The sequence below is a fragment of the Microcaecilia unicolor genome, chromosome 2 (genome assembly GCF_901765095.1).
Source record: "Microcaecilia unicolor chromosome 2, aMicUni1.1, whole genome shotgun sequence".
Taxonomy (NCBI): Eukaryota; Metazoa; Chordata; class Amphibia; order Gymnophiona; family Siphonopidae; genus Microcaecilia; species Microcaecilia unicolor.
Genome location: NC_044032.1, coordinates 368,356,590 through 368,383,595, shown reverse-complemented (window position 1 = coordinate 368,383,595; position 27,006 = coordinate 368,356,590). Strand labels below are relative to the sequence as shown.

General features: G+C 47.5%; 1 protein-coding gene across 2 annotated transcripts in view; it reads left to right on the top strand.

The window, feature by feature from the left end:
• The window catches only part of HOPX (HOP homeobox), an 86,315-nt gene that overhangs the window by 30,510 nt on the left and 28,799 nt on the right, over positions 1-27,006 (top strand). Inside the window, exons 1-2 of one of the 2 annotated variants that reach the window (XM_030194557.1) lie at positions 24,966-25,069; positions 25,178-25,355. In XM_030194557.1, the coding sequence (XP_030050417.1) occupies positions 25,203-25,355 (153 nt within the window). In that variant the 5' untranslated portion in view covers positions 24,966-25,069; positions 25,178-25,202. Of the gene's footprint in view, positions 1-24,965; positions 25,070-25,177; positions 25,356-27,006 lie in introns of those variants that run through there. The other variant, XM_030194556.1, reaches the window with a different exon arrangement.

The window sequence follows — 27,006 nt, the reverse complement described above, 5'->3', positions numbered from 1 at the left end:
TAAAAGAAAACAAAAATCAAAACTTCGGCCCCCCTCCCTTCCTGTCTCTCAACGCATTCTTTCCCCACACAGCTCCACCTCCCGCCATCCTCCGCCCCCGTGCCCCCCCCCCCCGCATTACCGGGCCCGTACAGCGCCTCTCACCTCTGTATGAAGGCGCTGCACGGGCAAGAAGACCAGATCGCTGCAGTCTTCAGGACGTTTCTCCTTCGTCTTCCCTGCCCTGGCCCCGCCCCCTCTGACATAAGAAACCTACGTCAGATGGGGCGGGGCCAGGTTAAGGAAGACGAAGGAGAGAGACGTCCTGAAGACTGCAGCGATCTGGTCTTCTTGCCCGTGCAGCACCTTCATACAGAGGTGAGAGGCGCTGTACGGGCCCGGTAATGCGGGGGGTCGGGGCACGGGGGCGGAGGATGGCAGGAGGCGGAGCTGTGTGGGGAAAGAAAGAGTTGAGAGACAGGAAGGGAGGGGGCCAAAGCTTTGATTTTTGTTTTCTTTTATTTAATGCTGGCGGAGGAAGCGGGGAGCAGTAGCGGCGACCACGGGCGGGGGGGGCAAGGATGTCATTAAAGGACACTCCTGACGAGCGCCTTTGCCCCCTCCCGAACTTTTTTTTTTCAGTTTTATAGTGATGCAGGGGGAGCGGGGAGCAGCAGTGACCTCGGGCGTCAATAAAAGACGCCCCTGACGCACGTTTTCGCCCCCCCTCGCTTGGTTTTTTGTTTTTTACATTACAGTTTTTCAGTCGGATAGCCCTAACGACAGGTACAGACCTGTCGTTAGCTTTCTGGCACTTTTCCTGTGTTAGGGTAGTCGGAAAACTTTGATGCATCTCGTTTCTATGGGGTTTCTACACAATTTGCTCATCTGCATTCCGTTTTCGTTTTCTGCTACCGTGGTCAGAAAATGGCCTTTAATGCATGCCATGGTTCGAAAATTCTTCGTTAGAGGGTCGTTAAAGTTTAGTGCATCTGGGCCTGAGTGAGCAGCTGACTACTGGAGGGATTAAGACAGGACCCTCATGAATCCTCCAGTGGTTGGTGTCCTCCTCTCTCTCCCCAGAAATTGAAACGGGAAAGGAATGTCAGGCTCTATGACAACATCAGATATTATGGGCATTCTGAGCAAAGCGGGTCTGAGGAGTAACCTACTGGTTGGTGCAATTGGGCTGTAAAACAGAGGACCTAGATTCAATTCCCATTTCAGCTCTCTTTTATTTCCTTTAAATTGTAAGCCCTCTAGAAACAGACATATACCTACTGTACCTAAATATTTATTACACCTGCAGGACTGAAGGCTATTGAGGTGATGCACAGTAGGTACTTTCCTCTTCATGGAGGGCCCAGCATTTGAAATTAAAAAGTTGTAGGGGGGATATGAACCTGGGTGCCCTGGTTTAGAGTCTACTGCACTGACCACTAGGCTGCACCTCTGATCTGCAGGGACGTCTGTGTGGCCATTTCTGTAAAAATGGTGCCAGACAGATGTCCTTGTCTTTGGCTTTTTGGTTTCGGTTTGTAAAACAGCTGTTCACTTTGGATGTTCTCACATATTTTCGAACAGTTAAACCTTGGCGTATTTCCTGTTCGAAAATGGCTGACAAATGGGCGGGGTTTTTGGATGTTATGAGCAGGACATCCCAATTCTGACTTGGACATCTTTTGAAAAATGCATCCCACATCAACTGGCTCACCTTTATGTTTATTCACAACTTCGACATAGTGTAGCAGATTAATGAGGCAAGATTTCTCTTGGTTAAAACCATGTTTACTCTGTCCCATTAAAGCGTGTCTATTTATGTGTCCAGTAATTTTGTTCTTTATAATAGTATCTACCATTTTGTCTGGTAGTAGCATACGGCTCATCGGTTTGTAGTTTCCCGGATCATCGTGGAACGCTATTAAAAATTTGGTGTCACTTTGGTCATTAGAGAATAGTTGTAAATGCAGCACATTCTGAGGAAAAGGATTTTACCAGTGGTGTGGTGCAAGGTCCAGTTCTTGGGCTGGTTCTTTTTAACATTTTTGTAAGCGATATTGCTAAAGGGCTGTCTGGTAAGGTTTTCCCTCTTTGCAGATGATACCAATAGCGTAGACAGCCCTGATGGTGTGGATAACATGAGGAAGGATTAGCCAAGCTAGAGGAATGGTCTAGAATTTGGCAGTTTAGATTTAATGCTAAAAAATGCAGGGTCATGCGTTTGGGCTACAAAAGCACAAGAGAACAGTACAGTTTAGGGGTGTAAGAGAGAAATGGGAGCAAAAGGGAGACCCCCCCCCCCCCGCTAGCCTCACCACCTTTCCCTCTTAAGGCTCCTTTTACTAAGCTGAGTAAGGCTCTACATGCGCCCAACACGGACCAAAATGAACTTACCACCTGACTACTGCGTGCCTCATGGTAATTTCATTTTTGGCGCACGGCCGCTACGCGCGTCTGCAAAATGTTTTTTATTTTCTGCCACGTGTAGCGGACATGCACCATGTGGCATCTGACGCACGTAGGTCATTACCGTGCAGATTCCTTACCACTAGGTCTAAGGCTGACGGTAAGGTCAGCTATCCAATATGGACGCACTGCAAGTTTGATTTTGCCACACATCCATTTTTGGGGAATTTTTTTTAAAAGGCATTTTTGGTACTGTGTGCTAAAAAATATTTCAGCACGCGCCAAAACCCGCACCTACACTCTCGCAAGCCACTTTTTACCACGGCTTAGTAAAAGGACCCCTTATTTTGGCAGAGAGAACAGATAAGTGGAGAAAAGCCGAAGCTACTAAAAGTTTCCCCAGTAGAGGGCGCTGGGATCTAAGGAGAGGGGAGGATTCCAGATGGGAAAGGGTGGGTCCAGAAAAGCCCTGGGGTACTGTCCAGTGAGGGAGAGGTTTCCTGGGAAAAAGCAGGACTATATAAAACCTCTGGTTGAACCAGAAGGGGGAGGAGATGAGCCAAGCCCTGGAGGTGGAGGAGTAACCAGGACTTGAGGAAGTCAAAGAGGAAACTATGAGCTATGAGGAGGAGGTACCTGGATCCCAAGAATCAGAGAAGGAGAAATCTAATGTTCCTAACCGCATCTAAGGTAGGGTTAAGCAGAGCCTCAGCCCAAGCCTTGTGAGCAATAACAAGGATAGATAAATTTTACCTCTAGATAGGCCATATGATATTTATCTGCCTATATGTTTCTCTGTTTCTTTCCTCCAATCTTCAGATACTGCATCCGATGCAGGTGATTTGCTGTTATGTAGTTTGTTGATTTGACCTATTACATCTTACAGGTTCACTGAGATTTGTTTCAGTTTCTCCAAATTATCACCTTTAAACAGCATTTCTAGTACGGGTAACTCCCATACATCTTCCTCAGTAAAGACCAAAGCAAAGAATTAATCTAGTCTCTCTGCTATGGCCTTGTCCTCCTTCAATGACCATGATGATCTAACAGTCCCATGGGCTTTCTGCTTCTGATTATGAGTTGCCTCTACAGCAATCTTCTTTTCAAATTGTCTTTTAACCTTCTTTCTCAATGCTTTGTATATAGCTTGCCAGGGCTTCCTGTTTTCTTCATTCAGATCCTTTTTCCGTTTTTTTTGAAAGATGTTCTTTTGATTTGAATATCCTCTTCCTCCTCATCTTTAAACGTGCCAGCTGCCATTTGGCCTTCCTCCACTTTTATAAATATATGAAATATGGCTGGGCTTCCAAGATGGTATTTTTAAACAACATCAAAGCCTATTTTAAACTTTTAACCTCTGCAGCTGCTCCTTTTACGTTTTTAAACATTTTCCTCATTTTATAAGTTAAATGCCAACACGGTGTCTTCCAGTTATTAACGCTGGGGTAAATATTCAAATGGGATACAATTCAGTAGGAAGGTCCCTACCCAGTTAAATTCCGATGGCTGGCTCTGTCTCTGATCACAGATCACTGTGGCACTGTTAGTGCCGGGGTGGTCCATGGGTGGAGTCAGAGCACCTCTGGGACATATCTGATTAGCAGTAATATACTAGTCCACTTACTGGGTAAGTGGCCAGCTTTTTGCTATCCTAAGTTTATCAGTCTGGATATTGACTAGTGCCCAGATAAATCTCAGCAGCCAGACATACCCAGATATTCAGCACCAGAATCCAGGTACACGCCAGTGCTGAATATTGTGGTATAAAATGCCCACTGTGGCCAGCATTTAAAATAACATTGACCACTGTGGGCTCAATATTGACCTGTCAAATCTGATCATGCTATGATCTAATCTAATATTGCATTTTATAATCCGCTAATCCCTCAAGAGGTCCAAAGCAGCTAACAAAGGAGCCCTTTTACTAAGCTGCGCTATGCCATGCGCTATGATTAGCATGTGGGTTTCCCATGCACTGAGGCCACTTTTAGCACAGTTGTAAAATGGCTGCATTTCCATTTTTTCTATTAATGGACAGGCGCTTATTTCCAAATTAGCGCGTGAGCCCTTACTGACAGCTATTTAGTAGGCAGAAAGGGCTCATGTGCTAACCATGCGTTAATCCAATCCTCGGGGATATCCTGAAAACCCGTAGATGGGAAGGCGGTAGAACTAGAGGACATGAAATGAGATTGAAGAGGGGCAGACTCAAGAAAATGTCAGGAAGTATTTTTTCACGGAGAGAGTGGTGTATACTTAGAATGCCCTCCCGCGGGAGGTGGTGGAGATGAAAAAGGTAACGGAGTTCAAAAATGCGTGGGATAAACATAAAGGAATGGATCCTCAGAAGCTTAGCCGAGATTGGGTGGCAGAACCGGTGATGGGAGGCGGGGCTAGTGGTTGGGAGGCGGGGCTAGTGCTGGGCAGACTTCTACAGTCTGTGCCCTGAAAATGGTAGATACAAATCAAAGTCAGGTATACACATAAAGTAGCATATATGAGTTTATCTTGTTGGGCAGACTAGATGGACCATACAGGTTTTTCTCTGCTGTCATCTACTATGAAAACCCATGCACAGTTAATCGGTTGGCACACAGCAATGTAGCTGCACTAACCGATTAGTGCTGGGCATGCCTGCTTTCTACCCCCAAACACGCCCCTGGAGCTAAAATATACAAAGTATTTTTAACACCAGGGAAGTGTGCATAGATGCCTGAACTACCACAGGGTGCCTGAACACACCCCATAGTAGTGCATTTTGGTGCATGGAAAGCATGTGGTAGTGCTTACCGCTCCTTAGTACAAGGACTCCAAAGAAGGGTCCTTTTACTAAGCTGCAGCAGGCTCTACGCGCGTGCAGCGCATGACAAAATGAGACTACCGCCAGGCCAGCACGCCCTCCTGGCAGTAATTTCAGATTTGTTGCATGCCCATAATGCCTGGATGAATTATTCATTTCCTCCTACGCATGCCGGTTCTGGCGGTAATCGGCACTTGGCGTGCGCCAACCAGTCACTGCGCATGTAGCGCGAGAGCCTTTACCACTAGATCAATGGGTGGTGCTAAGAGCTCAGGCCGGTTTTGGGCACAAACTGGTTTCATTTTTACCACAGGCCCTGTTACCGTCCCATTAAAAAAAACATTTTTTGTAGATGCGGTAAAAATTTGCCTGGCGCATGCCCAATACACACGCCTAAACTACCACAGGCCACTTTTTACCGCAGCATAGTAAAAGGACCCCTCAGTTAATCACAGATACAATCAAATCATACTAAAATCTAAACATTAAAACTATATAGTCAGCCCAATTAATGCTGAATCACAAATTCATAAACTAAATATGTTTTTAATGCTTTCTGAAAGGTTATATAAGAGGAAACTTGTCTGAAGGTAAATGGAAGGACTGTTCCAAAACTGAACTGCTTTATATGAAAAAGAGCCATCAAAATTGTTTTTATAGCAAATACCTTTAACTGAAGGCAACTCTAAATCCAACTTACAGTGGTGGAAATAAGTATTTGATCCCTTGCTGATTTTGTAAGTTTGCCCACTGACAAAGACATGAGCAGCCCATAATTGAAGGGTAGGTTATTGGTAACAGTGAGAGATAGCACATCACAAATTAAATCCGGAAAATCACATTGTGGAAAGTATATGAATTTATTTGCATTCTGCAGAGGGAAATAAGTATTTAATCCCTCTGGCAAACAAGACCTAATACTTGGTGGCAAAACCCTTGTTGGCAAGCACAGCGGTCAGACGTCTTCTGTAGTTGATGATGAGGTTTGCACACATGTCAGGAGGAATTTTGGTCCACTCCTCTTTGCAGATCATCTCTAAATCATTAAGAGTTCTGGGCTGTCGCTTGGCGACTCGCAGCTTCAGCTCCCTCCATAAGTTTTCAATGGGATTAAGGTCTGGTGACTGGCTAGGCCACTCCATGACCCTAATGTGCTTCTTCCTGAGCCACTCCTTTGTTGCCTTGGCTGTATGTTTTGGGTCATTGTCGTGCTGGAAGACCCAGCCACGACCCATTTTTAAGGCCCTGGCGGAGGGAAGGAGGTTGTCACTCAGAATTGTACGGTACATGGCCCCATCCATTCTCCCATTGATGCGGTGAAGTAGTCCTGTGCCCTTAGCAGAGAAACACCCCCAAAACATAACATTTCCACCTCCATGCTTGACAGTGGGGACGGTGTTCTTTGGGTCATAGGCAGCATTTCTCTTCCTCCAAATACGGCGAGTTGAGTTCATGCCAAAGAGCTCAATTTTTGTCTCATCTGACCACAGCACCTTCTCCCAATCACTCTCGGCATCATCCAGGTGTTCACTGGCAAACTTCAGACGGGCCGTCACATGTGCCTTCCGGAGCAGGGGGACCTTGCGGGCACTGCAGGATTGCAATCCGTTATGTCGTAATGTGTTACCAATGGTTTTCGTGGTGACAGTGGTCCCAGCTGCCTTGAGATCATTGACAAGTTCCCCCCTTGTAGTTGTAGGCTGATTTCTAACCTTCCTCATGATCAAGGATACCCCACGAGGTGAGATTTTGCGTGGAGCCCCAGATCTTTGTCGATTGACAGTCATTTTGTACTTCTTCCATTTTCTTACTATGGCACCAACAGTTGTCTCCTTCTCGCCCAGCGTCTTACTGATGGTTTTGTAGCCCATTCCAGCCTTGTGCAGGTGTATGATCTTGTCCCTGACATCCTTAGACAGCTCCTTGCTCTTGGCCATTTTGTAGAGGTTAGAGTCTGACTGATTCACTGAGTCTGTAGACAGGTGTCATTCATACAGGTGACCATTGCCGACAGCTGTCTGTCATGCAGGTAACGAGTTGATTTGGAGCATCTACCTGGTCTGTAGGGGCCAGATCTCTTACTGGTTGGTGGGGGATCAAATACTTATTTCCCTCTGCAGAATGCAAATAAATTCATATACTTTCCACAATGTGATTTTCCGGATTTAATTTGTGATGTGCTATCTCTCACTGTTACCAATAACCTACCCTTCAATTATGGGCTGCTCATGTCTTTGTCAGTGGGCAAACTTACAAAATCAGCAAGGGATCAAATACTTATTTCCACCACTGTATGATCACTCTTGGCAAGCGGTCCCAACACTATTACTTCTTTCCATATCATCAAGCTGATCAATCCATAGACTGGTGGGTTGTGTCCATCTACCAGCAGGTGGAGATAGAGAGCAAACTTTTGCCTCCCTATATGTGGTCATGTGCTGCCGGAAACTCCTCAGTATGTTCTCTATCTCAGCAGGTGGTGGTCGCACACAGCAGCAGCTCTGGCTAGGCCTCCAAGCCTAATTTTTAGGTTTTGTTGAGTGCCTGGGGTTGAGGGCTCTTTTGAGCAAGTGCAAACCTGGTGGTGCCAGGTCCCTCCTTTTCTCCCCCCCTCCCGCTGGCTCCGTTAAAAAAAAAAAAAAAAAATTTTGAACGTCCTTAAAGGCGTTTATTTCGACGTTTATTTAAACGTTTATTGCAGCTACTCACTGGGACACCAGGTCGTTACAGCTCGGAGCGGACAGCAGGTAATTTTTACCTTTTTATAGTGGGCAGGGGGTTCCCCGATTTATCTCCACGTGGCATATGGCGTCGGAGGGCGAGGGCGTAAAGAGTCGCTCCCCGGATCGCTTGGGCGCTTCTAGAGGGGATGCGGGGGTCTTAAAGCCTTATTCGCCCTTGTTGGGTGACAGTTTCGTGGCCGATGAATGTCCCGGTCCTTCCTCCGGCGTGGCGATTTTTCTCGCCATAAACGCCCATCCCCCGCTCCTCGCCTCCGCCATCTTGGCCGGCCACGCGGCTCGGACGGCTTCTTCTTGGGCCGCCCTTGAGGTTGGAGACATTAATGCCATGAACGCCCTTAATTTGGGTGACGGCACAAAGCGGCTAAAGTTAAGCGCCGTTCTTCCCGCACGGCTCCTTCGCGGAGTGTCGCGCCGGACGCCATTTTGGATGCGCAGCATGTCTCTCCCCCGCTCTTGCGAGCGCCGATTGAGGGTGCGTCTAGGGCTGTTGCCCAGGCTGCGGAAGTACACAGTCTGGGGGGTTTCTCCCCCGAGTTTGTTTTGCTGCTGCATCAGGCCTTCCTTATGCAAAACGCTGCCCCTGCTCCCTCGTCTGGTAAAGAGGTTGAGGTTCCCAGAGGTAAACGCCCTCGGGTTGATTCCCAGGCCTTGGAGGACTATGTCTCCTCCGATGTAGATGAGGGCAGCGTATCTGAGGTCTCCCAACGGTCCTTTGCGGATTCCTTGGAGGAGACGGATCCCCGCTCGGATGGAGCGGATGACCCCTCTGCAGCGCGGCTTTTTAGCTCAGAGGATTTGTCCAACCTGTTGGTACAGGCCATGGACACTTTGAAGATTTCTTCTCCGGAGGACGTCTCTCCCTCAGCCCCTGTTGGCTCTGCCATTATGCTGGGGACGAAGCGCCCGCCTAGAACCTTCCACGTGCATGATGCCATGCACACCTTAATTGCGGCTCAATGGGATGTCCCGGAAGCGAGCCTTAAAGTGGCTAGGGCTATGTCCCGCCTCTATCCTTTGCCTGAAAGTGAACGTGAGGCCTATCTGTGGCCTACCGTGGATTCTTTAATCACTGCGGTGACTAAGAAAACGGCGTTGCTGGTGGAAGGTGGCATGGCCCTAAAGGACGCCCAAGACAGAAGATTGGAGGCGGCCTTAAGGTCGTCCTTTGAGGCAGCTGCTTTAAGTTTGCAGGCCTCAATTTGCGGCTCCTATGTGGCCAGGGCGTGCCTGACTATGGTGCAGCGGGCTTTCCCCTCGGATCTTTCCTTGAGGGCTGATTGGCCGGCCCTGGAATCGGGCTTAGCCTATTTGGCAGACTTGCTGTATGATGTCTTGAGGGCCTCAGCGAAAGGCATGGCTCAGACAATCTCTGCGCGGCAGTGGCTTTGGCTGAAACATTGGTCTGCTGACCACGCCTCTAAATCCCGCCTGGCTAGATTGCCTTTTAAAGGCAAGCTGCTCTTTGGGGTCGAGCTGGACAAAATCGTGACCGATCTCGGCACGTCTAAGGGCAAGAAGTTACCAGAGGTCAGGGCTCGGGCTAGTACTCGCCCTGGTACCTCCAGAGGACGGTTTCAGGAAGCCCGTCGGTACCGCCCGGGCAGGTCGGGCTCCTCTGCCCCCTCTTCCTTCAAGAGGAACTTCTCCCCCAAGCAGCATTCCTTTCGCAGAGACCGCCGTCCCGGAGGTGCTCCCTCCGGTCCTCCCCCAGGGTCTCGTACCCAATGACGGGGCCTCGGTCCACGCCTCAGTGCAGATTGGAGGACGGCTGTCCTCGTTTATGGGCGAGTGGACCACAATAACTTCAGACGCTTGGGTGCTGGAAGTCATCAGAGACGGCTACAAGCTAGAGTTCTGCCGACCCTTAAAAGACGGGTTTGTACTCTCTCCCTGCAAGTCTCCGGTCAAAGCTGTGGTAGTGCAGCAGACCTTGAACAATCTGATCCGCCTGGGGGCGGTCGTTCCGGTGCCAGAAAATCAGCTTGGCAAGGGATGTTACTCCTTTTTCTTTGTGATACCAAAGAAAGGAGGTTCTGTACGGCCTATCCTCGACCTCAAAGGGGTCAATTGGGCCTTGAAAGTTCGGCACTTTCGCATGGAGACCCTCCGCTCTGTTATAGCGGCAGTGAAGGCAGGAGAGTTCCTGGCATCCTTGGACATCAAGGAAGCGTACTTGCATATTCCCATCTGGCCTCCTCATCAACGCTTTCTGCGTTTTGCAGTACTGGGCCGACACTTCCAGTTCAGAGCCCTCCCGTTCGGGTTGGCTACTGCTCCGCGGACCTTCTCCAAAGTAATGGTGGTCATCGCGGCCTTCCTGAGGAAGGAAGGAGTTCAAGTCCATCCTTATCTGGACGACTGGTTGATCCAAGCCCCCTCTTATGCAGAGTGCGGCAAAGCTGTGAACCGGGTGGTTGCTCTTTTGAGCTCCCTGGGGTGGATCATCAACTGGGAGTAAAGCCAGCTGCGCCCGACTCAGTCCCTGGAGTATCTGGGAGTTCGATTCGACACCCAAGTGGGCAGAGTGTTCCTGCCAGAAAATCGGATTGTCAAGTTTCAGGCTCAGGTGGACTAGTTCCTAGTAGCCTCTCCTATTCGGGCTTGGGACTACGTGCAGCTGTTGGGCTCTATGACGGCCACGATGGAAGTAGTGCCCTGGGCCAGGGCTCATATGAGACCACTACAACAATCTCTGCTGCTGCGCTGGACTCCGATGTCGGACGATTATGCTGTGCGCCTTCCCTTGGACCCAGCAGTGCGCAAGGCGCTGAGCTGGTGGACGCAGACAGACAAGTTGTCTGCAGGAATGCCTCTGGTGACCCCGGAGTGGATTGTCGTCACGACAGACGCCTCTTTGATGGGCTGGGGAGCCCACTGCTTGGGAAGGACAGCGCAGGGGCTCTGGTCTCCTGCAGAGGCAAGTGGTCTATCAACCTCCTGGAACTCAGAGCCATTCGGTTGGTGTTGTTGGAGTTCATCCCGGTACTGGTGTTGAAGCCTGTACGGGTCCTGTCGGACAATGCCACGGCTGTGGCCTATGTCAACCGCTAGGGAGGTACCAAGAGCGCCCCTCTAGCCAAGGAGGCCATGAATCTATGCCAGTGGGCGGAAGCGAACCTGGAACAGCTGTCAGCGACCCACATTGCCGGAGTCATGAATGTCAAGGCGGACTTTCTCAGTCGCCATACCTTGGAGCCCGGAGAGTGGCAGCTATCTGCTCAGGCGTTCTTGGGCATCACGAAGCGCTGGGGCCAGCCGAGCCTAGATCTGATGGCGTCATCGGCCAATTGCCAAGTGCCGCGCTTTTTCAGCAGAGGACGGGACCCTCGATCCCTGGGAGTAGATGCTCTTCTCCAACGGTGGCCGACACAAGAGCTTCTCTATGTGTTCCCGCCCTGGCCCATGTTGGGCAGGGTGCTAGACCGGGTGGCAAAGCATCCCGGCAGGGTAATCCTGGTGGGTCCGGATTGGCCCAGACGTCCCTGGTATGCGGACTTGATCAGGCTCTCAGTCGGCGATCCTCTGCGGCTGCCAGTGGAGCAGGGCCGGTTACATCAGGGTCCCGTGGTGATGGAGGATCCCTCCCCCTTTGGTCTTACGGCCTAGCTATTGAGTGGCAGCGTCTGAGAAAGAAGGGCTTCTCAGACAAGGTCATCGCCACTATGCTGAGAGCGAGGAAGCGCTCTACTTCTACTGCTTACGCCAGGGTTTGGCGTATCTTTGCAGCGTGGTGTGAAGCAGGCTCACTTTCTCCCTTCACTGCTCCAATTTCTTCAGTGTTGGCGTTCCTGCAAGAAGGTCTGGACAAAGGCCTGTCGCTCAGTTCCCTGAAAGTTCAGGTAGCGGCTCTGGCTTGCTTCAGGGGCCGCCTCAAGGGTGCTTCCCTGGCTTCGCAGCCAGATGTGGTGCGCTTTCTCAAGGGAGTTAATCACCTGCGCCCTCCTCTGCACTCAGTGGTGCCTGCGTGGAATCTCAACCTGGTGCTAAGAGCATTGCAGAAGCCGCCTTTTGAACCCTTGTCGAGGGCATCTCTGAAAGACCTGACGTTGAAAGCAGTCTTTTTGGTGGCTATCACTTCAGCCAGAAGAGTTTCCGAGCTCCAGGCACTCTCATGTCGAGAGCTTTTTCTGCAGTTCACTGAGACAGGAGTGACTATTCGCACAGTGCCTTCCTTCCTGCCCAAGATTGTTTTTCGCTTCCATGTGATTCAGCAGCTCTGTCTCCCTTCCTTTCGTAGGGAGGTCTACCCAGAGGAATACTCTGCTCTCAATTTCTGGATGTGAGACGAGTCATCATCAGATACTTGGAAGTGACCAATGATTTCCGGAAATCGGATCATCTGTTTGTCCTGTTTACAGGTCCTCGTAAGGGTCTGCAGGCTTCTAAGCCTACAGTGGCAAGATGGGCAAGGAAGCCATTGCAGCGGCTTAGGTGGCCGCGGGGAAGGCCCATACCTTTGCCAGGCATTACCGCTTGACTGTGGCTGCTCGGGCGGAGGCCCGGTTTGGAGCTTCAGTGTTGCGGTCAGGGATTTCTATGTCCCGCCCTGGGTGAGTACTGCTTCGGTACATCCCATCAGTCTATGGATTGATCAGCTTGATGATATGGAAGGTAAAATTATGTATCATACCTGATAATTTTCTTTCCATTAATCATAGCTGATCAATCCATAGCCCCTCCCAGATATCTGTACTGTTTATATTCTGGTTGAATTTTAGGTTCAAGTTTAGCCTTCAGTTACTTCAGGAGGACTTCGTGTTCAAGTTCTTCTTTCACTTGGATTCTTCAAGAGTTGAGACGAGTTTGTGTTACAGTGAGCTGCTGCATTCCTCTCCCCTCCGTTTTACGGGGCTGGATTGAGATTTAAATTCTGCCGGCACTCCCTCCCGCTTCGTGCGGCTGTAGGGCAGCTTTGTAACCCTCCCGCTTCGGCGGTGTTAGGGTCAGTCAGCTCCTCCCGCGGTTGCGGTTGCAGGATAAGCCAAATCCCCCCGCATCGGCGGGTGTGGTGTCCCTCCCCCGCTCCGCGGGGATGAGCTGGACGGATTCCCCTCCCCCACTTGTGTGGGGATGAGCTGGGTTAATTCCCCTCCCCCGTTTCGGCGGTGGTGAGCTGGGCAGAGTGTCCCTTCGTGGGTGTAATTCTCTAAGTGCTGAGTCCTGCGGATGGAGCTTTGATATCGACATACTGAGGAGTTTCCGGCAGCACATGACCACATATAGGGAGGCAAAAGTTTGCTCTCTATCTCCACCTGCTGGTAGATGGACACAACCCACTGGAAAGAAAATTATCAGGTATGATACATAATTTTACCTTTACCAAGTCCTGCATTTCACTAAGGACTAGATCTAAAATAGCTCCTCCTCTTGTTGGCTCCTGAGCCAGCTGCTCCATGAAGCAGTCCTTAATTACATCTAGGAACTTGACGCCAAGATGAGGCAGTACTGCGGTGAAATGAGAAGCTTTGACGTATTTTCGGCCCTTGAAACAGCCCGGTGGCGGCGAAACAGGGTTCTCCTGTTGGGCTTATGATTATTGGACATTGAGGAAGCGACCATGGACTGTCGACATTAAGATGATTCAAACTAAGTAATAATTGAAAGTGAATTTCTCTGCATGTGTGGCGTAATTATTAGCCTCTACCTTATTGTATTGTTAAAGGTGTGTGCATAAGTATTTTATGAATAAGAAGAGTGGAGTTTTTTTTGTGAAGACTAATGATTGAGGAGGAGTTCTCTTAACTTTGAAAGGTGTTCCTTTAAAGAGATATCTCCGTGGTTTCTGAAGTCTTTTTTCTCCACATATTTTCATGAATATATATGAATGCACACCTGCAATACAGGGTTTCATTGAGTAGAATTGGTTAGTATATTTGGGTAACTGAAATCACCCATTATTACAATTTCCTCAAATTTGTTAGCTTCCCTAATTTTAATAACAAGTCATCATCTCTCTGTTCATTCTGGCCAGGCGAATGATAGTATATCTCTTCCCCCCTCCCCCCCCCACTATTCTCTTCCTCTATACACATGGAATTTCGATCCATAAAGATTCCACATTGCAATTTATTTCCTGCAGAATTTGTATTGTTTGACTCAATAGCACCACCCCTCCTCCAGTTGGATTCACCCTCTCACTGTGATATTCAGCTGCCACAGTATCTGTGTGGATCAGGACAGTCTTTATGCTGTCCTAAATTAATCCTCATAGCTATATAGGTACTGGTTGCCCATCCAGTAGAGAATCAGGTTTAAAATCTTGTTGCTAATTTTTAAGGTTTTAAGCAATGATATGCAACTTTCTGTAGCTAGTTCTTTGAAGTTCTATCAGCCTGTTCATGCATTGCGTTTGTCAGACAAATTTTTGCTTGATATCCCTTCCTTTCATCATATTAGGCTAACTGAGTACTGTTCAACTCTATTTTATATTGAGGGTGCGAGGCAGTGGAATTTGTTTCCTTTAATTTAAGAGGCATGACATCATTTCTTCAGTTCCATAAACATTTCAAGGCTTTCCTTTTTGCCCAAACTTTTACGGTGGTTTAAAGCTGGGTGTTTAAGCTCCTTATTATTTTAGTGACAGATTTGTTTTAGTCAAGAATCTTTTATTGCATGTGTGTGTCTTCTTTTAAAATTATATAATGCATGTTATGCTGTGATCTGCAGAGAGTTGCAAGATCGTGTGGAATAGAAATGTTTTAAATAAATACAGGTAGGAGCTGAATATCGCTGACTATCCACGGAGTTCAGTAGAATTCGCATGTTTTGCCCCGACACTATCTAAACACTACCAGGGCAATGAGGAAGAATTTTCAGCAGTTCTGTAAGCGGCTGTCTAAAGTTAGGTAGCAAATATTTCATTTCATTTATTAGTATTTATAATCCGCCCTTATCCGGGGAGGAGAATAATAAAATATACACAATTATATATATAAACATTACATCTTCAAAGACATTACAAAGGCAGAGTCAACTGAAGCACTCCAACAGGGGCACAGCCTAATAAATAAAGGCAAGCTTTACAATGCATGCTTGTAATAGGCTAAGCATAAGAAATAGAAATAGAAATGCTGGTATTCAAGTCATAGATGTGCGTATATGCACGCATATGCACATAAATGGCAGTAATCCAGCTCTGTGCTATTGTTTAAGTAGGTGCATATCTTCAATAGTGCATACTTTGCAGGTGGGTATTCACATGGAGTCTGGGCAGGGTACACAGGAGTGGCCTAGTGGTTAGAGCACCAATTTTGTAATCCAGAGGTGGCCAGTTCAAATCCTACTGCTGTTCCTTGTGATCTTGGGCAAGTCACTTAACTCTCCATTGCCTCAGGTACAAACTTAGATTGTGAGCCCTGCTGGGACAGAGAAATATCCAGAGTACCTGAATGTAACTCACCTTGAGCTACTACTGGAAAAGGTGTGAGCAAAATAAGTATAACCTACAGAATATTATTTTATTTATTTAGATTTTTTGCTATCACCTTTTTCAGTAGTAGCTCAAGATGAGTTATTACTGTAAATTATGCAAGTATCTCCAGAGTGAAGTGCAAACATTTACACCAGCTCTATGTCTGGCATAAGTACTTGTGCCTAAACACAGAAGTGAGTATATACCCAGAAGTGTTCCCTCTAAGCTGAGCAAGCCTCAGGAGTCCTCCACCTACAGTCTTGCCAGTGGGTGGTGCTGTTTCACTATCACATTTTCCATAGTGAGGAATGGACAACCTCTGCAGGACTCCAGGGAACCTGCCTATCCCTAGCAATTGAAAACACAATACTGCAGCACCACCCCTTGCTGCCAGACATGCAGTTGGAGGACACCCACTCAGCTTAAAGGAAACAGTGATACCCAGTTATACTAGTATTCTATAAAGGAAATTAGGCGCCTATCTTCCTTTAGAGCAGGAATTCTCCTTGGGACACACCTAGCCAGTCAGGTTTTCGGGATACCCACAATGAATATGCATGAGGTATATTTGCATGCCCTACCTCCATCATATGCAAATCTATGTCATGCATATTCATTGTGTGCCCCCTAGCCCTTGTATTTTTTTGGAAAGAGGAAACAAGCCATTCACGTCTACCCGTTCCACTCCACTTAGTATTTTATAGACCTCTAACATATCTCCCCTCAACCCTTTCTTCTCTAAGCTGTCAATAGAAATCAAACAAAATAAAACATGGAAAAGAAAATAAGATGATACCTTTTTTATTGGATATAACAATACATTTCTTGATTAGCTTTCGAAGGTTGCCCTTCTTCGTCAGGGCAACCTTCGAAAGCTAATCAAGAAATGTATTATGTCCAATAAAAAAAGGTATCATCTTATTTTCTTTTTCATGTTTTATTTTGTTTGATTTCTATTGATAACCTTTAAGAGTGGACTAACGATGGCGATCTAGCAGGATGTGCGACAAAGACGCTCCCGAGAATTACTCTACAACGGACTTTTTCCTATCGAACCATGCCGAAAAGGAAAGGGAAGCTGAGGGGCCCACCCCTCCCGAAGCAGATCCCTTCCTTGCCTGGGCAGCAGTCTTTGTCTGCATTTTTGGTTTCTACTCTGGTAGCGGGCATTTCCACTAGCGGGGAAAGGAAGAGCCCTGCTCAGGAGAGCGATTTATCGCTCAGCCCGCTGGGACCGTTGACCCCGACGACAACGCGTGCACCCGGAAGCGTTGTACCGACCGTCGAAGATAGAATGGGATTGAAGGAGTGGCGCGCTCCGGAGGCAATAGCAACGCCAAATTCAACCCTAGGACCGGCGCAGGGAGCCCAGCGATTGCCCGGGATAACGGTGGGGGAAACCACGGAGGAACCGCCGACAGCAGCAACACAGGAGGAAATTACTTCCTGTGCTCTGGCGATGCAGCCCCTGGTTAAACCTCACGAGGTCTCGCTGGAGACAATTTGGACAGCTTTAGAATCTCTCCACAAGGTCTGTACCTCATTCATTACTGTCTCCCTGAATAATTCAACGCAGATAAACTTTTAAAAAGTCAAACTGAAGGTTGTTGAAAAAGCAAACTGACCTGGAAGGACAATTAGGTAAAATTTTTCAACAACAATCATTAATTTCAGGGGACCGAATACTAATTCACAGGAAACTAGAGAATTTTGAAAATCAATCAAGAAACCTGAACTAAGAGTGGACTAACATGGCTACCACACTTTTCTAAGCTGAAGAGCCCTAACCCCTACAGCTTTTCTTCATAGGGGAGTCATCCCACCCCCCTCTATCATCTTGGTCACCTTCTCTGTACCTTTAATGTTCATTCGGAGGGAATTTCAACAGGGTCATCAGCTGATTTCATGTTTGCTACAGAGATCTTGGTATTTCTCAAAAGAGTCAAGAGGCTCAGAGAGGTTCCAGAGCCTCAGGCAAGAGCAATGAGTGGATCGGCTGTTGAATCCTGCTATTGACTTTTGAGCAACCCCCCTCTCTTTTAGCTCAACTATTGAATTGTACTGCTTTCCAAGCAGAAAGGCTTTATGCTTTTGGACAGCCAGTTAAATTAATGCAACAGGAAATAGCAACTGTAAAATATTTGCAAAATAATTCTGACAATAGTGCCAGCTGGTTGTGTTTGCCTCACTGTTTGTTTTGTTATCTCGGCTTACCACAGGATGCATTTTTAATCTCACATGCTTATTTCCTTTTCAAATAGGAAGCTACATTTTTAAAGGTTATATTCATAAAATACGTGGAGGGGCATAATCGAACAGGGACAACCATCTCTAAGGGCATCCCGGCGAAGGGGCGGGGAAACCACTATTATCGAAACAAAATGGGCGTCCATCTTTCGTTTCGATAATACAGTCGGGGATGCCCAAACCTCAACATTTAGGTCGACCTTAGAGATGGTCGTCCCCGGTTTTCAGCGATAATGGAAACCGAGGACGCCCATCTCAAAAACGACATGTGGGTACAGTGGGTTTCTGATGGGTTTTGGAGGGCTCCCATTTACCACCACAAGTGTAACAGGTAGGGGGAGATGGGCCTGGGTCCGCCTGCCTGCAGTACCCACTAAAAACTGCTCCAGGGACCTGCATAGTGCTGTGATGGAGCTGGGTATGACATCTGAGGCTGGCATAGAGGCTGGCAAAAACTGTTTGTAAATTTTTTTTTGGGGGGGGAGGGGGTTGGTGACCACTGGGGGAGTAAGGAGAGGTGATCCCCGATTCCCTCTGGTGGTCATCTGGTCAGTTCAGGCACCTTTTCAATACTTGGTTGTGAACAAAAAGGGACCAAGTAAAGTTGGCCAAATCTCGTCAGGGCCGCCCTTCTTTTTTCCATTAGCGGCCGAGGATGGCCATCTCTTAACCACGCCCCGTCCCGCCTTCGGTACACTGCTGACACGCCCCCTTGAACTGTGGCCGTCCCCGCGACGGAAAGCAGTTGCGGCTGGCCAAAATCGGCTTTTGATTATACCGATTTGGCCACCCTTAGGAGAAGGGCGCCCATCTCCCGATTTGTGTCGGAAGATGGCCGCCCTTCTCCTTCGAAAATAAGCTGGATAGTATACTATGCCAGACTGTATATTGTTATTTGATTATTTTTACTGCTTAATTGTCTATTGCCTATGTTTGGCTTATTCTTGCTGAACACCGCCTTGAGTGAATTTCTTCAAAAAGGTGGCAAATGAATATGAATTCATAAAAAAATAAGTAATCATATTCACAGCTATTGCTCCTCATCAGTCTATACAGCCAGCACTAAATACTTATCCAATATATTTGCAAATAAAGTTATCTTCATTACCCTAAAAAAACAAGCTACTATTGAGAACCTCTGCCCTTAAGGGAATAATTTTATAGTCATTTTCACCTCTTATTAAAATTAACCCAAGCTGGTGTCAAGTGGTGCTTTTTATCCAAAATTTCTTTGCTAGTATTTTCTAAAGACACATAGATGGCTATGCATCCTCATAAACTAGAGTACAAGTAGGGCAGTGGTCTCAAACATGCAGCCCTGGAAGTCCTCCATTGCGGCCCTCAAACAGATGGGAAAAATGGTCTAACCCCCCCCCCCCCCCCCCCCCCCCCCCCGCATGGACCACATCCTCTCACTCTCGGTTCCATCTGCCTGCTCATTTTGGCCCTCCTAACTTGTCTTTAGCACTGCCTCACTGATGGCATGCTGCTTCTCTCACCCCATGAAGCCTCTCTCTGTATGTCCCACCCCCTCTGACAGAACTTCCTGTCTCCGGGTGGCACACTACAGAGAGAAAAGCATGGCTTCAGTGCAGCAGCACTAAAGGCAAGTTCAGAGGGCCGAGATGGGCAAATAGACAGAGCTGAGTGAGAGAATGCGGACTGTGGATGGGGCGGAGGGGTAAGAGTGCCAGGAAAAGTAAGCAGAGGTGCCCGGAGGAAGAGGGAAAAGAGAGAGATGCAGACCGCGGGAGGAGGGGGTTTTCAGAGGGACAGATGCTGGAAATAGTGGATGGAAAAAGCAAAGAAGAGAGATGGTGCCCATGGAGATGAGAAGAAAAAATAAGCTGAGTGGCTCCCAAATTGCCTGGAATTGACAACCAGGACATGTCAAGTCTTGAACTTGCCACCTCTCCATTGTAAGTGATTGTATCATTGCTACTCTGCCCTGCTGGACTGAGGGGGGGGGGGGGGTCCCTAGCCAGCCAAGCTGTTAGGACCACCTTTAAAACTATCAATGTCACCCATTGAAGGAATTTGGAGTGCCCCCCCCCCCCCCCCCGTCTGCGAGGGGCCAGCTCAGGGGCAGTGCCAAAAATTAGGTGCGGTTCAATTCACAGTGGGAGAGCCCAAAGTCTAAATACAAATGTTACTTCTGACTGCCACAAAGTCTGGATCATTGTCCAACTCCACAGAATGAGCCCCAGAGATGCGAATGCCCACACTTAGGACATGCTGCTGAGAAGCAGATTTTCATTTAAAAAAGCTCTCTTGGGTGAGTAATAAAGTCTCATATTCAGTTTGAAATGTAACTTCCAGTAAGGGACATGATCTGTGAGGCCTCGCAGACCCTGGATCCAGGACAACAGAGGTCCCTCCGGCAACGCGGTGCCCAGATCCGCTGCCCACATTTGTTCTAGATGAACAAAGTTCGGTTGGGCGGTGCTGTCCTAAAGGTAACGATGATGAAAAGTCAGTGGAACTTTACGCTGAGATTCCAAAGTCAGGGCTGTATCCAAAGTCTCGTAAATCGCCCCTGTCCAGGGGGTCTTGTCCAAGGAGGCAATATAATGTTGCAGTTGTAAATAAGAAAATGCCTCCTGTCAAGATAAGTGAAATTCACCAAGAGGGTAATTTATAAACTATTTTTGTGCATAAACACTGACTCACAGTGTAGATAGTCTCTTATAAAATACTTACCAGCATAAAAAGTACGCATGAGACGAAAGAACATGTTATGCTGGTAGGCATGTACAGGGTGCCTCATTTCTCGCAACACCCCTGACCTGCCTATGCCCCTCCCAATGCCATGCTTCCTTTTCAGTTTTGTGCTGTGAAAGTTAGGTGCCCATGTTATAGAACAAGGCATAGGGCAGATGCACCTGTAACTCATAATTAGTACTAATTAACCCCAGTAATTGACTGTTGGCATCTAATTGACTAATTAGTTTATGCGCACATCTGGGATCTGTGCCCAACTTTGAGTGACCTTTGTAGAATCCAGGGGACTGGTGACGATATCTCTCTACATAAAACGCACCTCCAACGTTCTAATGAAGCCTCACTTTCCCAACGTTCTAAAAGTGAAGTGGCTGAGATCGCTTTTCCACCATGAGTGTCTGCCCCGCTCATGCGTCAAACGTGATGACATCGTGGGCGGAGCAGACACTCACCGACCGTGTCGCGCTTCTGATTGGACATAGGAGGCGCAGTATCCACCCTTCGCCACACCCCCCAAAGTCGCAGACCCTCACCCCTACATCCCCCCCAAGTTCCCACCCCCCAAGGTCGCAACAGCCACTGCTCCATCCTCCACTACCCCAAACAGGTCGCCGCCGCTCAGCCCCCCCCCCATCCTACATCAGCTCAGCACCGCTACCCCCCCCCCCATCCGATACAAAAACAAACAAACAAAAAAAACCTACAAAAATGCTTTTAAAAAGGAAACAGAGCACCGCAGGCAGCCATCGGCTGTCAGCTGTGCATCCACTCCTCCTCTCACCTCTCACATCGCTACGCAGTGAGCTCCTCCGGGGTTCTTCTCCAGGGGCAGTGACGTCAAAGGTGAGAAGAGGAGCAGATGCATAGCTGACAACCGATGGCTGGCTGTGGGGCACAGCTTCCTTCTTAAAACCATTTTTGCAGGTTCAAATCTTTTTTTTTTGTATCGGACGGAGGGGGGAGCGGCGCTGAGCTGATGTAGGACAGGGGGGGGGGGAAGCGGCGGCGACCTGTTTGGGGGGGGGGTGGAGGGTGGCGCAGTGGCTGGTGCGACCTTGGGGGGGAGGGGGGAGCAGTGGCTGGTGTGACCTCGGGGGGTGGGTGGAGGGGGGGAGCGGTTGGAAACATATGGGGGGGGTAGAGGGTGGTAGTGGTGGCAACTTGGGGGGGGTGTAGGGGTGAGGGGCGGCGACTTTGGGGGGGCCTGGTGGAGGGCGGATACTGCACCACCAACGTTGCAATGGGAAGTCATCTGTCCTCCTGAGGCCAGAGGGGAGAGGGTCCAGAGTCTTGACAGGGGGGAGGGAGAAGGAGGAGGGGGAGGGGTCCTGAGACCAGAGGGGGAAAGGGGGGGTCCTGAGACCTGAGACGAGGGGGACCAGAGGGGGGGAGGAGTCCTGCGACCACACAGAGGGAGGGGGGAGGTATTTCTGGCACACACACAGTGTCTATCTCACTCTCATACACTGTCCACCACACACTCTATGTCTCACACTGTGTCACAGTCACACACTCGCACACACTCTCATTCTCAAACACACACTCTCACCCACACTGACTCTCTCTCTGTCACACACACACATTCACTCTCTCTCTCTCTCTCTCTCACACAATCACTCTCACACACACTCTCTCAAACATACACACACCGAGGAAAACCTTGCTAGCGCCCATTTCATTTGTGTCAGAAACGGGCCTTTTTTTACTAGTATCTTTACAAGATAGTAGACAGTGCACTCTGTTATAAATGTATTTGCAGTCAAATACACTGGTATAAAGCTGCTTGAATTTAGATTTTACTACCCACCTTTTAAAATCCAAGTTCAAGGTAGGTTATAGTCTAGTACAGTTGGTAGGTGGTAGTCCTCACCCAAGGCCATGTTTAACTAAGCTCTCTGTGGCAGCACCAAAAAATAACAATGTAGGCTGGCAGATGGCAATCCTGCCCCCTCCCCCCACTGGACAGCCAGTGAGATTTTAAGTGCCAGTTGAAAGAGGGTGGGGCACAAGGGGTGTAGTGGGGTGGCAATTTTTTTTGAAGAAAGAAGTGTGGCTGGGGGGGGGGGGAAGAATTTGAGGGTGGGAGATGGGATGACTGGAAATATAATTTTTTCAGAGACATAGGTAGGTGGGGTGACAGGGGAGCAACCGCTCCCCCCAAATGAACTTCTGGCAGCGCCTATTTTCAGGCAGTCCGTCACATCTACGCAGTGCATGCATGCGCCTACGTAGTCCGCTGTCCTCTCCCCCTGGTGTCATAACCTGACTACGCTTCTGAATACTTTATTATACTTATTCCACCAGGGAGGTAGATCTTTAGTGGGGTGGTGGGATTTTTTTTACAGGCCTGCTGTTGTGCTTTACTGTGGCCGGGAACATGTCACGTTCTTGACTGCAGGAACACTAAGAAAATTACCATGGGATTTACTAGCCCACAGTACCTCAGGTTAATGAATCCCACAGTAAACTAGTGCACAGCAGTGCAAACATGCTATTTTACCACAGATTAGTAAACAGGTCTTACATTGTACCTGAGGGATTTGGATTTATCAGTATCAAGCTGGAGGTGTGTTATAGTAGGTATTTTCCTGTCCCAGAAGGCTTCCAGTAGTAAGGCAGTAGTAGTAATTTTGGATAGTAATCTATTATTTGATAAACATATTGACCAACTTTCAAGAAAAATCTTCGTATATTTAAAATGTCTATGATGGATTTGTAACTGTCTTGAGCAATTCAAACTTTTAGTTCAAGCCTTCATTTTAAGCCAGTTGGATTACTGCAATTCACTGTATGCGGGCTGTAGTACCTCTCTCTTACAGAAACTTCAGACATTGCAAAATATGGCAATTAGGTTAGTTTATTTAGCAGGGAAATATCATAGAGTAACTCTTCTCTTAATAAGAGCGCACTGGCTGCCCATTCAGGACAGGATTATGTTTAAGCTTTGTACTATGATATTTAGAATATTTCATGATTTTTGCACCTCAGTATATGTATTCAGTAGTGATTCATCATACTGCAAATATGTTGGTACAATTAACAGATCCCATGATATTTTAACATTGTTAACTGCCTAGATACCTATGTGCAGGCCTTTGGCTGTATATCCAATGCAATAAATAAATATTGCATTTTCCATCATCTAGAGGTGTTCAGTATTGGAGTTTCTTTTAATTGTCCTTAGATATTTAAGGGCCCTGTTTACAAATGTGCACTAGTGTTTTTAGTGAACGCTAAAAATTAGCACACACTAACCATGCAGATGGCCATATGGATGTCTACATAGTTAGCACGCGCTAAAAACGCTAGTGCACCTTTGCGAACAGGGCCCTAAATGTTTATCTGAGTTTTATGAAAAGATTGAAAATGTGGCTTTTTAAACAACTATGCTATAATGTTTAAAATTTTATGTTATAGTTCAATTTTTGTAATTCTCTGGGCCATTCCCAGTTTCTTTTTATTTTGTAATCCACGTTGAACTGACCAGGTATATGCGGAAGATAAGTAAACAATAATGTAATGTAATTCTTCCCCCTACCCGAGAAACCATCCTGCAAATCAGGTGCCAAAGCTAAACTCCAGATTTTCCAACCCTTAGATACTGCAGGGCTAAAAGGTACCATAAAGATGCATATTAATATAGTTTTTACTTCTGTTCAAATTCCTTCCTTTTGGTTTGAGCTTATCATGCTTACATATTACACTATAATGCCATAAATGAAAATTGTAACCAAGCAGATAAGCAAAGTGAGTTTACTGTGCCTGATTAAGTGTTTTCAATATGGTTATGGTGACATGACACAGTTCTACATATATAGAAGGAAAATTGTAAGAATAATTCATATAAATATCTGATCTAAACATCACCAGATGAAACAAGGAAAGATTCCCTACGAGAAAAAGTCCTGTCCATATTACGGCCAAAACACGGGACCGGGCCAAGTCCATCATATCTGATCTTTGGCAATAAATATTTTCTACCCATCTACCTCTGGAGTACTGCTTGGATGGGTTGTCCTATGTCCCTTCCCTGCTCTTTTGGACAGGACTTTTTTTCATAGGGAATCTTTCCTTGTTTCATCTGGTGATGTTTAGGTAAGATATTTATATGAATTATTCTTACAACTTTCTTTCTATGTGACTCTGGTTTCTGGCTATGTAAATCTTTGCTTCTCTACCAGCTCTCACAGTTCAGAAAAAATTGCTTACTTCCTTCTTGATGCTAAAGCTCTGGCAACTGCACCGGGGCTGTCACATGACACGACCCAATTCCAGGAGGGATCTGTGGGCCAGTTCTGGACTAGTGCACTGTGAAGATTGAGGGGTGCCAAGCACAATACAAATGACTCTTCTCTGGACACAGTTAAGGAGCTTGCTCAAAACTGGGGGTGCACTGTACCCCACACAGCTGGCTCCTATATATTTTGAGTCCCTGCCTGTACCATCCCAAATCACTTGCTGCGGGTACCAAAAGGCACCAAGATGGGTGTTGCTAAAAAATCGAGGACAGGTCTAAAATCTTGTAGAAACAATGTCTATAAAAGCTGTTTCTATCAGTAGGAGTGGACTGGGTGTTAGAAAGTAGTCCCTCCACAATATACGCAACAGCCTGTGATGTCCCAGGCTGATCTCCAAAACTTTAAACCTGTAGTGCCTGCCAGCCCTCATCTTAGCTGATGGGAAAAAGAGCGAGAGACCAGAGGTCACAAGCGGTGACAACCCAAGCAATAAAAAGAAGCTACTTCTGGTCGCGCTGCGCAGGTAGCGCTGGGCGGGCTGCTGTAGCGCTAGTGCGAGGCTTCCGCGCTCTGCCTTGGAAGGAGGGGAATTGATTTGAGTTGTCTGCGTTTTCTTCTTCCCACCCGCCAGTGCTGCTCCCGATCCGACCTGAGCCATGAGTTCCCGCCCCCAGGAGGCGCAGGGCTGCTGCGTGTCCGAAGAGCAGCTGGAGATCCTGGAGTACAACTTCAGCAAGAGCCGGCAACCCGACGAGGCCAGCCTGATGCTGATCGCCGCCGAAGCGGGGCTCTCCGAAACCGACACCCGGGTGAGTGTGACCCCCCCCCCCCCCCCCCAATGCCAGGAGACCACAAATCCCACAGTTCGCTCTGCTGTACAGTCAAAAGCCTGGACTGGATCTCGGCGGCGCCGCTGCCCCTCGCGCCTTTCTCCTGTTTTTAATTGCTGCTCTTTAATTTTTGTAGTAGAGGGCCAGGGTAGTGTACTCCCCCTCTGTCTTCCCTTTACTTTTTCTGACCTTGGTTTTTAGGATTATAAATAGCACGACTGTAATCTCTCACCCTGCCCTGGGGGACTGACATTAGAATAATATGAAAGGTTTTGAAACAGGAGAACAATTCTACATGGAGCAGTATATACAGGGGAGCATTCTTTTTTAATCATCTTTGGCTATGAGCTCGTCCTCAGTACTACACAGGGGCCCTTTTACTAAAGTATGGTAACATGCATAGTAACATAGTAACATAGTAGAAGACGGCAGAAAAAGACCTGCACGGTCCGCCCAACAAGACAAACGTTTTTTGCTCGTTCTCCTCTGGATTCTATATATGGCGACTAAAGTTATGTGTGCAATTTTGGCCTCACGGACAAATTGCACATGTAACTTAATTGAGTAACAAGCCAATCGGTGCCACTAAGAAGTAATTATTGGCACTAATTAGAATTTACACGCACCACATGCTAAGCATATTCTATGCAGTGGTGTGCATAAATTGTACCGTGCAGATCTCAATAGGGGTGTAGCCATGGGAGGAGCATGAGCTGGTTATGGGCATTCCTAAAATTTACCTACACTTGTAGAATACGCCCAATCTACACCTAAGTTAGGTATGGGCATTTACACCAGGTTTTAGTTAGTGTAATTGGCTGTTCCTAATTTTTGGGACGGGCACTAGGTGTATTCTGTAAACTGTGCCTAACTTTAGGCGAGATTTGTAGAATTCCCCCCACTGTATATTAACAGGAAAATTAATGTGCAAAGGCTGTGTGGTAATCATTGGGGGAGCCTGTTCAGCACATCCCTTGCAGGTTCCCCCTCTGAACTGTTCTTTATCATGTGTTAAGACTATTTGCAGTTAGCACAGATGTCTTTACCACCTCCTCTTGCACATATTCTGTCCACACCTGCCTCTAACACAGCATGCAGTTAACATGTGAATTAGCACACGCTGTCGTGCCAGCGCGTGCTAATTCACACATGAAGGAAACTGCTGGAATGAGAGGGCATAAGATGAAGTTAAGAGGAAATAGTTTTAGGAGGAACCTGAGGAAATAATCTTTCACAGAAAGGGTGGTGGATGTGTGGAATGGCCTCCCGGTGGAGGTCGTGGAGAGGAAGACTGTGTCAGAGTTTAAGAAGGCATGGGACGTACACATGGGACCTCTTAGGAAAAGGAGGAGTTAGTGGTTATTGAGGATGGGCAGACTGGATGGGCTGTACTGCCCTTATCTGCCATCATGTTTCTAGTAACAATTACCGCACTTGTATGCAAACAGTTAACATGCACTAATTCACACGTTAACTGCTGAATGTCCTTTAAGTTCTCTAAAACATTTAGGAGTCAAGTTATCAACGTGGGCTACTGTTAAGCCGGGTTATTTTACCAGAAGTCGTGGGATTTTAGTACAGGATCTCATTTTGTCTAATGAGACCCTGTGCTGAAATAGCACAACTTGTG